Source organism: Cetorhinus maximus, chromosome 13, assembly GCF_964194155.1.
Source record: "Cetorhinus maximus chromosome 13, sCetMax3.hap1.1, whole genome shotgun sequence".
Taxonomy (NCBI): Eukaryota; Metazoa; Chordata; class Chondrichthyes; order Lamniformes; family Cetorhinidae; genus Cetorhinus; species Cetorhinus maximus.
In genome coordinates, this window is record NC_135891.1 from 114727039 (window position 1) to 114741784 (window position 14746).

General features: G+C 41.5%; 1 protein-coding gene across 3 annotated transcripts in view; it reads left to right on the forward strand.

The window, feature by feature from the left end:
* Window positions 1-14746, forward strand: part of LOC144688982 (semaphorin-4E-like) — a 76653-nt gene that overhangs the window by 39028 nt on the left and 22879 nt on the right. For all 3 annotated transcript variants that reach the window (XM_078556063.1, XM_078556065.1, XM_078556064.1), the window contains exons 4-8: window positions 2291-2353; window positions 8610-8708; window positions 10257-10356; window positions 12170-12280; window positions 13610-13761. In XM_078556063.1, the coding sequence (XP_078412189.1) occupies window positions 2291-2353; window positions 8610-8708; window positions 10257-10356; window positions 12170-12280; window positions 13610-13761 (525 nt within the window). The remainder of the gene's footprint in view (window positions 1-2290; window positions 2354-8609; window positions 8709-10256; window positions 10357-12169; window positions 12281-13609; window positions 13762-14746) is intronic.

Below are 14746 nucleotides of genomic sequence, written 5' to 3' on the forward strand. Positions count from 1 at the left end.
CACCGACGAACAGTGGCAGCAGTGTGTATCATCTACAAGATGCACTGCAGAAACTCACCAAGGCTTCTTAGGCAGCACCTTCTAAACCCATGACTGGTGCCACCTAGAAGGACAAGGGCGGCAGATATATGGGAACACCACCGTCTGCAAGTTCTCCTTCAAGCCACTCACCACCCTGACTTGGAAATATATCGCCGTTCCTTCACTGTCGCTGGGTCAAAATCCAGGAACTCCCTCACTAATAGCACTGTGGGTGTACCTACACCACATGGATTGCAGTGGTTCAAGAAGGCAGCTCACCACCAACCTCTCAAGGGCAATTAGGGATGGGCAATAAATGCTGGCCTAGTCAGCAATGCCCACATCCTGTAAAATGAGTTTTTTTTTTAAATGGTGACCTGATAAAGCCTCATTATCACAGTTAAAAATGGGTTTATCACAAAGTAAGCATTTTTAATAAATGTCAAGTCCTCCACCTGTGAGTAACCTGGCCAAAATCACTGAAAATGACTTACTATACTGAACCATTTGCTAGTTTCATTGGTGTATGCTAATTAGTGTCTTAGTAAATTACATTTTTTATATATGAAAAGGGTTTTAAAAATGTCTCCTCTAGCGCCTGTCTGCCAGAGAAAATAAGCCCAGTTTGAAAAGCATTCTTCAACTAGTGCAATCGGAATCTCGCTATTTCTACCTGGGGCCAGTTTTTGGGTGGTGCCCGATCCAGGCAAATTTAATCTTGAACCAGCATAAAGGATCACAGAAACTCAAGTGCAAGTGTTTTTGGGTGTATCTCACCAAAGTTTTTAAATTCCCCAAATTTATACGCTGGTTCAGCTGATTCTGCCCGAATTGAACCACTTTTATTGGCATAAAGGAGCTACTCTTGGTTAGCATTTTTTTTTAAATTGGCAAACAGCTGTGTTTTTGTTGCTATGTTCAAAAATTAGCCTGTTGCTGCATGTTATATCGAAATAACTCCCTTTTCCACTTAATTAAATTGCTGAGCATTAAAAACAGGGGGAGCAGCTTATACATTTGTCAGAACTTCAAATTCAATGGTTTGTGCTCAGAGCTGGAATTTTCCCAGCTTGAATGACAGAGTTATCGGGATCCGGAATGCTCTATCTGAAGAGATGATGGAAGCTGATTCCATAAATTATCTTAAAGGGGCTTTAAGGAGACAGGTACTTGGAAGATGAGGAGACAAAAAGCAGGGATGTGGGACTAAGCCTGACTGCTGTTTTAAAGAGCTAGCACAGCACAAAGGGCTGAATCACCTCCAATAAGTCAGAATCATTGTAAGTTCCAATGATTCTATCAGTTCAAAGTAGTTTGGGATTTTGGAATTCTGTGCAAGAATCAGCGTTTCAATGGAGCTAATTGCAGGTGGCTTTATGTTTTGCTAACCTATTTGACATATCAGGAAAGTGGTAATTAACACTTGCTCCTTGTGCTGATTGCTCGGTATTGTGTCTTAGATGGTTGGCGTGATTCAGAACAAATGAAGTCGACTGCAGAAACCAGCAAATCATGTTTCAAAATAGTAAAGGCTGCAGATCAGGGAGCACCTATGGGTGAAAAAATAGTCAGTTGCTGTTTCAGGCCTTATGACTTTTCCTCAGGATTGGGAGATATTATGAAAGGACAGAAATTTAAAAGGGAGACAACAAGTGAAAGGGGAAAAACACACACACACAAATGTGAGGGAGGCTGGTGTAAAAGTAGGTCAACACCACCAGTGCAGGGCAGATCACCAGTAGTGTTCCAACTGGTAGGATGGTCTGCACCCTTGTCATCAGATTCCCCGGAAGCCTCCATCTTCCTGGTTTTTCATGCTTCCCATTCTACCAATATCCCTTTAGGTGTTCATGCTGTGTCTCATTTAGATATGCCTTTCACTTCTTTGATGCAACTTATCATGCTTTCCTTGTCTCTTGCTAATATTACGTCAATCATTTTATTCTCTCCTATTCACAGGTCATTTTTCTTCTCCAGCATGTTTTTTTTCCCTTTTTCCCCCTTTCCCACATGTTCCTTTTTAAATGTGGTTCACCTGTAACATCTTCTAGTCCTGAGGATTGGTCATAAGGGCCTGAAACATCAAATTACTTGTTTTTCCACAGATGCTGCACATCTTGCTGAGAGTAACCAGCTTTTTTGGATTCGGGTTTCCAGCAATACTTCGCTTTTGAAATGCTGTTTTAAAGCTCCCTAAGTTTGCCCCGAGTAATGACTGTGCTCATCTCTAGTATTGCATGTTTATGAGTCTCCTTCCCCATTTTTCCAGGCGATGTGGGCTGTTCCTGAACACAAGCAGAATGAATGCATGTACAAAGGAAAGTCGAGAGAGGTATGCTTCATAATTATTTAATACTCTACTATGTAGACAGTAATTAACCGTAACTATGTAGCCAGTGATGATAATGGTTTATAATAAGATGGAGCGCTGATGAGGTGAAGAAAACCAGCAAGTACAGGCATTCTGGAGTGACTTCAGGTTAGTTGGAATGTGCTACTACCTCCTCAAAAATACATTTATAATGCTAAGGCTTGTGACAGAAAAGTTTCCACAAACTAGTCGTTTGGTAGTACAGAACTTGAGTATTGCTGAAAAGAGAGAGACATGTTGAAGCTTTACGTCTTGCACTCATCAGGACACTTCGCAAGCTGCCTGGTTTAAATATCAAACAACACTTGGCAGCTAATTGTCAATCACCATCACTGGTGCATTCTCCATGGCAACGCCTTTACCAATCGGAGTCCACTTGCCAACCAATCTGCATTCTCTTCTCATACAGCATGAATTGTTATTTTCCACTTATGTTGATATTCTTGCAAAGTGTCCTGATGAGTACAAGACAAAAAGTTTTGACATGTCTCTTTTTTCAGCAATGTCCACAAACTGTTAATTGCCAGCAGTCTGTTCCTGGACTTTACTGCAGAAGCAGAGAACTGCAACTTTTGGACATAGAAAATATCAATTCAGATCAGCAAAAACGATTGTTTTCCAAAAACAAAAGGAAAAATGACTTTTTATGTTCATGAAGGTATGTTTCCAAGCTGCCCACAAGTCACTTTTCATGCGTGGACTTAGGCAGGGAATGTCAGCAGACTGTTTGAGGCCATCATAGCTGTACCCCGTTCTACCAATCACAGAATTGTTATGGTGCAGAAGGAAGCCATTCAGCACATTGTGTCTGCGCTGGCTCTCCAAATGAGCATCTTGACTTAGGGCCAATCTCCTGCCTTTTCCCCTTACCCCTGCACTTGTTTTTATTCAAATAATCACCCAATTCCCTCTTGAATGCCTCGATTGAACCTGCCTCCACCACACTTCCAGGCAGTGCATTCCAGACCCGAACCATTCGCTATGTGAAGTTTTTTTCTCACATCACATTTGCTTCTTTTGCAAATCACTTTAAATCTGGGCCCGCTCGACTGGGGAGACAACAAGTGAAAGGGGAAAAACACACACAAATATGGGGAGGCTGCTGTAAAAGTAGCTCAACACCACCAGTGCAGCGCAGACCACCAGTAGTGTTCCAACTGGTGGGATGGTCTGCACCCTTGTCATCAGATTCCCCGGAAGCCTCCAACTTGTTTTTCATGCTTCCTTTTGCGAACGGGAACAGTTTCTCCCTAAATACTCTGTCCAGTCCCCTCATGATTTTTAACACCTCTATCAAATCTCCTCTTAGCCTTCTCCTCTCCAAGGAGGACAGTCCCAACTTCTCCAATCTATCTTCATAACTGAACTTTCTCATTGCTGGAACCATTTTTGTAAACCTCTTCTGCACTCTCTCCAGTGAGTTTGCATCCTTCCTAAAGTGTAGCGCCCAGAACTGTACACAATACTTTAGCTGAGGTTTAACTAGTGCCTTATATAAGTTCAGCATAACCTCCTTGCTCTTGTACTCTACGCCCTATTAAAGCATACAGTATCCTGGGCTTTATTATTAACTGCTCTCTCCACCTGTCCTGCCACCTTCAATGATCTATGCACGTATACACCCAGGTCCCTCTGCTCCTGCACCTCTTTTAGAATTGTACCCCTTATTTTATATTGTCCCTCCCATTTTCTTCCTACCTCACACTTCTTCTCATTGAACTTCATCTGCCACCTATCTGCCCACTCCACCAGCTATGTTCTTTTGAAGACCTATACTGTTCTCCTCACAATTTACAATGTTTCCAAGTTTCGTGTCATCCGCAAACTTTGAAATTGTCCCCTGCACACCGACACCTAGATCATTAACATATATCAGGAAAAGCAAGGATCCCAACACCGACCCCTGGGGTACTCCACTACAAACATTCGTCCAGCCCGAAAAATATCCATTGACCGTTACCCACTGTTTCCTATTACTCAGCCAATTTTGTATCCATATTGCTACAGCCCCTTTTATTCGATGATCTATAACTTTTCTCACAAATCTGTTGTGTGGCACTGTATCAAATGCCTTTTGAAAGTCAATGCACACCACATCAACAGCATTACCCCCATTGACCTTTCCTGTCACCTCTTCAAAAAAACTCCAGCAAATTAGTCAAACACAATTTTCCCTTTAGAAAGCCATGCTGGCTCTTCCCAATCAACCCATATTTTTCCATCTGACTATTAACTCTATCCCAAATAATTGTTTCTAGAAGTTTCTCCACCACTGAAGCTAAACTGACTGGTCTGTAATTGCTGGGCTTATCCTTACAACCTTATTTGGACAAGGGTGTAATGTTTGCAATTTTGCAGACCTCTGGCACCACCTTTCCCCCCCCACCACCCCTGAGTCTAGGGAAGACTGAAAGATTATGGCCAGTGCCCCTGTAATTTACACTCACTTCCTTCAATACCCTTGGATGCATCTCATCCAGTCCTGGTGCCTTGTCAACTTTAAGTAACGGCAGTTTATCCAATATTTCTTCCTTATCAAGTTTGAACCCTTCTAATGACCGAGTTTCCTTGTCTGTCACCATGGCCTGGTTAATCTACCTCCTTGGTAAAGACAGATGCGGAGTATTCATTTAGTACCTCAGCCATGCTGCCTGCCTCCATGTGTAAATTCCCTTTTAGGTCCCTATTCAGCCCTCCTCCTCCTCTTTCCGCCTTTTTACTAACTATGTGCCTATAGAGGACTTTGGGGTTCCCCTTTATGTTGGCTGCCAGTCTTTTCTCATAATCCCACTTCGCTTCTCTAATATGCTTTTTCACCTCTGAACCTTCTATATTCAGCCTGGTTGTCAGTTGCATTTTCTATCTGACACCTGTCATAAGCACACTTTTTCTTCTTAATTTCTAATTGTTTTGTCATCCAAGGGGCTCTGGATTTGTTTGTCCTGCCTTTCCCGTTTGAGGGAATATACCTTGACTGTGCCTGAGCCATTTCTTTTTTGAAGCCTATTGTTCAGCTACGGTTTTTCCTACCGACCTTTCTTTCCAGTCTATCCAGCCCAGCTCCGTTCTTGCTCCATTGAAGTCGGCTTTCCCCCATTAATTATTCTTATCCTGGATTGTCTATTGCCCTTTTCTACCATCATCCTAAACCTTATGATACAGTGATCACTGTCACCTAAATGTTCCCCCGCTCACACATTTCATCTACTTGACCCACCTCATTTCCAAGAACCAGGTCCAGCTGTGCCTCCTTTCTTTTTGGACTGGACACCTACTGCTGCAGAAAATTCTCCAGAACACAATTTAGGAATGCTTGCCCCTCTCCGCCCTTTACACTACCACTGTCTCAGCCTACATTTGGATAATTAACTACTCTATGGGCAGAAATTTACCCCCTGTTGCGGGTGTTGTTTGGGGGTGGGCGGTGGCGGGCACGAACCCAATCGGCGCCCCTGATCGCGGCTGTGCCACCATTTTACGTGGGTGGGCCAATTAAGGCCTGCCCAGCTTGATACACGCCTGGAAGCGCTGTGTGCTCCCTGTGCGGGCGGGGTGGGGGGGTGTGTGTGTGTTCCCTGAGTCAGGGCCTGCACGCGAAAGAGCGCAGAAATCTCCCTGAGGCACAGAGGTACTTTAGGGAGACTAGTTTCACTTATGAAATACTGAAGAACGGTAAGAAAAAAATTTAAGGACATGCCCCCTCATGTGAAACTGTCACATGAGCTGGGACATGTCCATTAATCTTTTCAAAATTTTTAATTTAATTAATAAACCCTTCATGAAACCTCATCCCCGCCCGTGGTTGAGGTTTCATGAAAAATGTGAAGGCCACCTGGGCTCTTCGCCTGCCCGCCCACCTTAAGGTTGGATGGGCAGCTTTCTTAACAACTTTAATTACTTTCTTACTGGCCTTAATAGGCCTTTGACAGTTCGGTGGGTGCGCAGCCGACTCAGCTGCGTGCCTGCCGAACCGACAATCTAAATGACGTGCGGTGACGTCGGGACGCACGCCCAACGTCGCCGTGCATCATTTTACATGTCGGCGAGCGGGCCCCATCTCGGCTCGCCGACCAGAAAATTCTTCCCTATAATGTTTGCACCTCTCTAATTTCCCTGCAGATTTGTTCCTCTACATCCTTCTCACCACTTGGCGATCTGTAGACTACACCATGCAATGTAATTGCACCCTTTTTGTTTCTTAGCTCTAGCCAAATTGATTCTGTCCTTGAACCTTCTGGGACATTCTCCCTCCAGCACTGCAATGGTCTCCTTAACCAAATACTGCCACACCACCTCCTTTTCTTCCTTTCCTATCTTTCCTGAATACCTGTACCCAGTAATTTTTGACACCCGGTCCTGCCCTTCCTTGAGCCAGGTCTCTGTCAACGCCACAACATCCACATGGTATTTCCACATGGCAATCTGCATCTGTAACTCCCCAATCTTATTTAATATGTTCATTCATTTCATGTACAATAACCCTGATTTAGACTTCATTAGTTTCTCCCTTACTCTGACTCCACCTATTAATTTGCTATTCTCTACTCTAGTGCTATCTGTCTCTTTCAGTATTTTGTGCACCCTGGTATTCCCCTCTAATATTTTCTCCTGGTTCCCACACCCCTGCTGAGTTAGTTTACAGAAGTGCTTTCCAGTGGCCACATCCCTTAATTGTAATTGTGATCAAACCTGAGAGCCTAAGGTGATGATTCTCCTTTTCATCGCTATCCTAGTGTTACTGAGACCAAGTGTAACAGTTCCAGCACTTCCCTGACTGGAATTGGATAGCTCCATGGATCAAAGCTGATTAATTATATGCAGGCTCTCTTGTTCTTTTTTTGTCTTTCCATTGCTCTCACAGAGAACGTTTGCATTATCTAACAGTTCTCTGTTGTCAGCCCAACCCATTAACCTTCTCTCTCTTATCAGCATGTCTATCGTTTCTCTTTTATCTGCTAAACTGCTTGCTAACCTGTCAATTTTCAATTTTGACAAAGGGCTATACCTGAAATATTATCCTGTCTTTTCTGTCTCATGCTGACTGATCTACCTGTGTTTTCATTTCCTGGTCTGTAGAACTCAGTACCACACCATGCAGTACATTTATTAGTGATGCTGCTGGGGTAATTGCATTGTGCTATTTCATTAAATTTCACATTCAATTCAAATGAGCATCTTCTGTGTATAGTTGTTAAAAGCCTATTTTGCCAAGACTTGTATCTAAAGTGAGTTCGCCGCAAGTATTTGCTAGATATTGCAATCTCTATTGCACCATAACATTTTGTGTCAGAACTGATAATTTAATATTTTTGAATTATGTATATTGTTATAGATTAATTTTAAAAAATATTTGTTCATGGGATGTGGGCATTGCTGGCTAGGCTAGCATTTATTGCCCATCCCTAATTACTCTTGTTCAGATGGCATTTAAGAGTCAACCACATTGCTGTGGGTCTGGAGTCACATGTAGGCCAGACCAGGTAAGGACGGCAGATTTCCTTCCCTAAAGGACATTAGTGAACCAGAGGGGTTTTTACAATGGTTTCATGGTCATCATCAGGCTTTTAATTCCAGATTTTTATTGAATTCAAATTTCACCATCTGCCATGGCAGGATTTGAACCTGGGTCTCCTGACCCAGGTCTTCGGAACCCGAAAAAGAGTCATATTGGACTCAAAACTTTAACTCTATTTCTCTCTCCACAGATGTTGCCAGACCTGCTGAGTTTGTTCAGCACTTACTGTTTTTATTACTTTTCACACCCCTCTGCCTAATGGTCTAACACATGTCTGAGCTGCAGCTTCTTATACGAGTAGGCCATTCCACCTCATGAGCATGTTCCGCCATTTTAGCTGATCTGTGTCTTGCCAATTGTGGGGGAAAATAAATGGTGCAGGAACAATGCTTATATTCTACAATGGGCCTTGTCCCTATATTTGACTAACGACATTTTATTTAAGTTTTAAAATATTTGTCTTATATCTTTTGCACAGTAATTATTGGAGGGCTAGGAATCAGAACACGAATCAACCTATGTTGTTTTTGTACCTCACTTTGGAGTCCAACTGTGGCAGTAAAAGTGCATTCCACCTTTCTGCCTATTGTGCCAGCCACTCATAGGGTATGAGTTACAAAAGTGTGCAAGGTGATCTGCATAAATTGCTAAAGGCGAATTGCTGTCTTCAGCGTTTATTTGTAATTAATTTTTCCATTACAGAAAGATTGCCGCAACTACATACGCACTCTCCACCGGTTAACTGAAACCAGGATGTATGTTTGTGGAACAAATGCATTTCAGCCGACGTGTGATTACATGGTCAGTACACTTGTAGAGATCTGCAGTACGTATCCGATCAGTCAATGAGTTTAGAATTATGCAAATGAAGTGATATGGGAGTTGAGGCCAATTCACATGTGAACTTTGTTCTTGGGTATTTATTTCATACCATGTCATGTAATTGTAGGACAGTCTCAACAAGGAGTTGCTATTGTGATTTATGTAAAACAGCAGATATACTGAGATGTTTTATACAGACCTTGCCATTAACCAATCTAGTCCTACTTAATGATAAAAACGTACAAACATAAGATATTGTCTGCAGCTGATTACATGCTATGTTTGCGCTAGAAATGCTAGTTTTATTACATTTTGTCAACAATAAGCTTGATTACTGAGAAATAAGTTACCTTTGTAAAGTGAGCCACAGGGCAGAATCCATTCAAATGCATTAAAACCCAAAGCACATGGATGCTGCATATGTGTGTACACGCTGTATAAATTGCAGTGAATTCCAAATAGATATCCTCCATTACACATTCTTAGTACTGAATAAGCCTGCCAAGGTAGCTATTGCTGAAGTTAAGGTGCAAGAATATGGGTCATTGAACAATTTCAGTATCTGACATAGGCCATTCCTGATTTTCAATGATTGTTCACTCTGTGGTTCCCTGGGCACTACTGCAATACATCACATCAGGGGGAGGTACTAGTTGTGGCAACTTAACATTCTAGTTAAGGCTTCATTTTCTCTTTCGAAAGATTCCTTGTACAATTTTTGTTACTGTGATTGTGAGGTTTTTTTAAATTAAAATTTGAAACTTTTTTTGTTTTCCTTGCTTTGTGTACTTTTTGCTCCTGGTTTCTTTTTTCATCCTTCCCTCCACAGCTGTCCTCAAGGCACTGACTCCTGCAGATATGCAGCTCGTGGATAAGTGCAGTCCTTGGACAGCTTGCCCAGGCAACCTTCCCATGAGTGACCCAAGACTACACAAGATTTCATTGGCTATGAGTTGGTGATATTGAGCCCCTTTCATGCCAGTGGATTATTCTACTGTGAATTGCATCACAGCTGAGCCAGATTTTGATCTCGCCCAAGGTTCATGGGTGCATTTTCCAACAGGGGATCACAAGCTAGTGATCAGGACTGTGAGGTCTGGCTTTGTTTCCCTTCCTCCCCACGCAACCCCCACCACCTTTCCATGACCAAGTGATACCAAAGCCTTGAGCTGGGCCAAACCCAGGTCAAAGAACAGTTTGGCTAATCCACACCTTCAGTGTGCTAATCTGCTGTGCGCCTTGACTGCCTGTATTTATATCCTTGTAATTTTTGTTGCTGAGGGAGGGGAAAGAGATCATTTCCTGCCAAAATAGAAAAAAAATAGAATGATATCTGTGACTTCAAATTACACATATTGTTTGCATGGGAGTAAGGAGAGCTTCCAAGTTGGTATGACTGCTCTAGTATTACTGTATAAGAAATGTTTGAACTACAATTTCAAAAGAAAAAATATTGACACATTGTCATCATAAAGTTACCTCAGTTGAATTTAACTTAAGTACAATAAAGCCTCTATTGTTTGACAGGTCATTGACAATGGCAAAATTGAGCTAGAAAACAAGCCTGAAGAGAGTAAAGGAAAGTGTCCTTTTGACCCTACTCAGAGATATGCCTCTGTTATGGTCGGTATGTAATGTATTTGATCATATTTCAAAATATTTTTGCTAGTTCGTAGCTCTTGCATTGCAAGAAAGAAAGAACTTGCATCTGTATTGCCTTATTAAGTGCCAAATGCTTCATGTCTGAAGAATTACTGTTATGTAGTGTAATTACTATTGTGTAGGCAAACAGACAGCAAGATGCCAGAAACAACAGTTGAAATAAATAGCCTGTTAATCTATATTATTTTTGGTGGTAATCGAAGGGAGAATGTTGACCGAGATACACAACACCTCTTGTTCTTTGAATAGTGCCATGAGATCTTTTACGTGTATCTGAAATGGCAGACAGGGCCTGGGTTTAACATGGCAACCAAAGGACAGCAGCTCTGACCCTGCAACACTTCCTCACTAATGTACTTGACTGTCAGTCTAGATTGTGTACTGTGCCCTGGAATGTGACCTAAAGCCATAGCTTACCAAAAGGTTAAATCTACCAACAGAAGAAGCATAATTTAATGATGGACAGAAACTCCAACCATATGCTGGAATTTGGACTCCAAAACTGATATTATTTTTCCCATAAAACTGTAGATTCTGGAAATCTGAAACAAAAATAGAAATGATGGAAACGCTCTGCAGGTCAGGCAGCAATTATAACATCAACTGGCTCCATGATGCTGCCTGGCCCACTAGTGATTTACAATATTAATATCAGGCCCAAAAGTGGGGGAGGAAGAAAGAGCAGATGATTGGGAGAGCTCTGTCCGGTATGGTATTACACCAAACAAACAAATTCACCGGCTCTGATCTTGGCCCGCCGTCGGCTGATCTCAACAGGTACAGCAGTGAGAAGGCACAATTGTCCCCAGTGTCCATCAACTGGAAAGGGGGTGGATGTGGGGCCAGTCCCACTCCTGATCAGTAATCTTAAGAGTCCTTTTGGAAAATCTGTGTGTATTAACTTTGTTTGAAGGCAGGATTGAGCTCCACTGTGGTGACTCCCTTGTCAAATTGAACCTGGACTGTGAAAGTTTGTGCTTAAACAAAATAGCCATTTGGGTAATGTACCAGAACTTGAGTCAATCTGCATGGAATTGTGAAAAAGAAAGAAAGAACTTGCTTTTATATAGCAACTTTCACAACCTCAGGACATCCCACAGCATTTTACAGCTAGTGAGGTACATTGTAGTCACCGCTGTAATGTAGGAAACATGGCAGCTAATTTGTGAATAGCCGGCCACAAATAGCAATGAGCTAATGGACAGGTCATCTGTTCTCACAATGTTAAGGGATAAACGTTGGAAACAGAGTAAAACTCTCCTGCCCCAGTGTAACGCAATTTTTCAACATGCACCCGAGGTGGACAGACAGGGCCTCAGTTTAACGTCTCATCCAAAAGTCAGCACTTCAGACAGTGCATTATTCCCTCGGTACTTTACTAGAGTGTCATGCCAAATTTTGTAGTTAAGCCCCTGTCATGCAACTTGAGCCCACACACTTCTGACTCAGGTGAGAGTCCTACCACAGAGTCATGGCTGACACACATTTTACATGAGTCACTGGCTTCAACAGAGATGGAGAGAAAGAAAGATGTGATGTCTTTTGTGTAGTCTGCACCATGTGTAATTTAGATTGTAAGCTGGATAAAGTGTGTAATTGAGATACAAATATTCAATTAGTGGGACTGGATACAATAGGGTGGATAGAAATTGGAAATCTAACCCATATTCTATTCATTTAGGCCTTTTGACAGTACAAGGTGTGGTAGCTGTAGTTTCCTAAGCCTTTCATTAGGAAGTGAATGATTTTTGGATTACCACAATTTCCATGTATTTTAGATGGAGAATTTTACTCTGCAACAGCCAATAACTTCCTTGGCTCTGAACCCATTCTACTGCGCAGCCTGCAAAACAGCCTGAGATCAGAGTACAAGACTTCCTGGCTAAATGGTGAGCACAATTCTTGTGTGAGATGCTGAAAGTCCCCAATGAATTATTTTTAGTATTCAAGTTTTACGTGATTGTGGGGATGCGGAGCAGTGGAGTTTGCGTAAAGTTTGGTTTATTGTGTCAACTGCAACATTGAAGTCAGGGAGTGCAATGTAAAACCCAGAGGAATTTAGTTCACTGCTTGTTTGTTTTTATTTTGCTCATTAAGTCCTGCTACAGATGGGCTTCTCAAGTCAGTTAACCACTTTTTTAAAAAAAAATGAAATTCACGCATTTTAGTTTGGTGCTTTTATGAAATAAGAGTTCTTGGTTTTTAATGATGTTGTTAGAAACTAAGTTCATCTTGGATGCTCTGACTCAAAAGTTGGGGTGTTAATGAAAGTTCTGCATCTAAACCTTGTATCATCAAGGTGAGAAATATTGATGTTCGTGAGTGAAGAACCTAGGTTATAGCAAGATTCGATGTAAATCAAGGGTGTCTCTATTGCATCAGTGTGCCTTGGCCCCAAATACAGAGGGGTATACCCATCCCTTTTTTCTACATAATAGCCCCTCTTATTCAGATTAGTCACAATAGTGTTGAGTTTGGAGCACTTTAGTTTAAGTGGGTCATTCTTGGTTGAGACGACCTAAACTTGTTCCACATAGGACATTTACAGCTGACAGTGAACATTTTTATTTCATCAGTATCTTGCTGCTTGAGTACTCAAGGTTCAATTTTCATTAGCTCCCTGGCTCACATGTCAATTGCAGCTAAGGTGAGTAGGTGGCCGACTTGCAGTCTCCCAGACTACTCCAGAATCATTCACTAGCTGGTATGTGTGAGTGACCCAATGATGGCTGTGCTAACCATTGGTCTTCCTTTCCTGTGGGTAGGTGCATAGCGTCCATTTGGTATTAACCCAAGGTAATGCACTGAGATTGGAAACTTAACATTGGTGAAAAATCTACTTCTCATTACACTGATGTGTTTGTAACTTTGCAAAATCACCTCTGAGGTCATTAATCATATTTATATCAATAATTAACACAAATTTTATGAATGAAATATTAATTTTGGATTGAATCAGAAGCTCTAAGAAAAATCTTATTATGAAAATAGGCTAATATTTGCCCACTCTGTATACCGTTAGTGTCACGATTCATTTTTATTGGTTTGACCTTTTGAAGATTTGTTTCAGAAAAATACTTTTTTCTTGCACCTTTGATATTGCGGAGACAAAGCTGCATCAACTTAATATGCAGACTCCAGATTTCCTATTTGGTGCTGATCATTTTCCCTGTTAAATTGATTACTTCTGCTAGACAAATGTACTTTTTTTTAAACAGAACCTAATTTTGTTCATTTGGATGTGGTGCGAGAGAATGAAGATACTGCTGATGGAGATGATGATAAGATCTACCTTTTCTTCAGTGAAACCGCAGTTGAGTTTGAATTCTACAACAAGCTAGTGGTTTCGAGAATTGCTCGAGTATGTAAGGTAGGTGTTGACACTGGGTACTCTGCAAAATTTTGCGGTGGTTCAGCTTGTTTGTGATTAATAACGTGAGAGGTGCAGTATCATGATAGAGTGCTGTAGCAAGCTCCACATTAAACTGTCACCCCTGGGTGCTAGGTTCAGATTGAGCCCAGACTGATGGGATAGATGTGTCTTCAGTCAGCTGTAAATATACAATATGAAATGAGTTAGATAAAAGCAAAATACTGCAGATGCTGGAAATCTGAAATGAAAACAGAAAATGCTGGAAAAACTCAGCAGGTCTGGCAGCATCTGTGGAGAGAGAAACAGCCAACGTTTTGAGCCTGTATGACTTCTTCAGAGTTAGTGCAACTTCAATTCAAATATGGATCCACAGCATATAAACTGTCCTGTGGGGAAAGGGAATAGGACATTTGTATATCTGTGTATTTAGAATGAGGACAAACTTTCGGGTTTGAGTAAGGAAAGCTTTATTTAGTATTTAATCATGCTGTATAAGATCTGAGAATAGTTGCTGAATACTCAATTCCCTAGCGTTAATATCCCTTCCTTCAAACAGCAAAGAAACAGGCAGTTAAGGACAAAAGGCAAGCTAGAAAGACCAGGCAGTCCTAACAAAATTAGTCAATTTATCCTTCATGTACTGTGGGAAAACCATGCAGGTCTGCATTCGGGCTCTACACTCATGTTAGAATGTACAACAGATGGCTCTGTGCATGCAAGGAACGGCCATCTTCGATAATGAAAGGAAACCAGCTATGACAAACATCCCTCCCACTAATTATACAACAGTCACTTTTTAAAAAAAACACAAAACTTGGAGTTGTTACATAATACCCTAGAGCGATTTAAACTTCATAGTTGTCTTGAATCATACATTGCACTGCTAGTAAACGTAATAAGAGCAAGTAACCTTATAATTGGCTCACCAGGAGGGTGGAGAGGAAATGGTGGATGTAGTGGGTCTTGTCTCTTGAGAGAACTA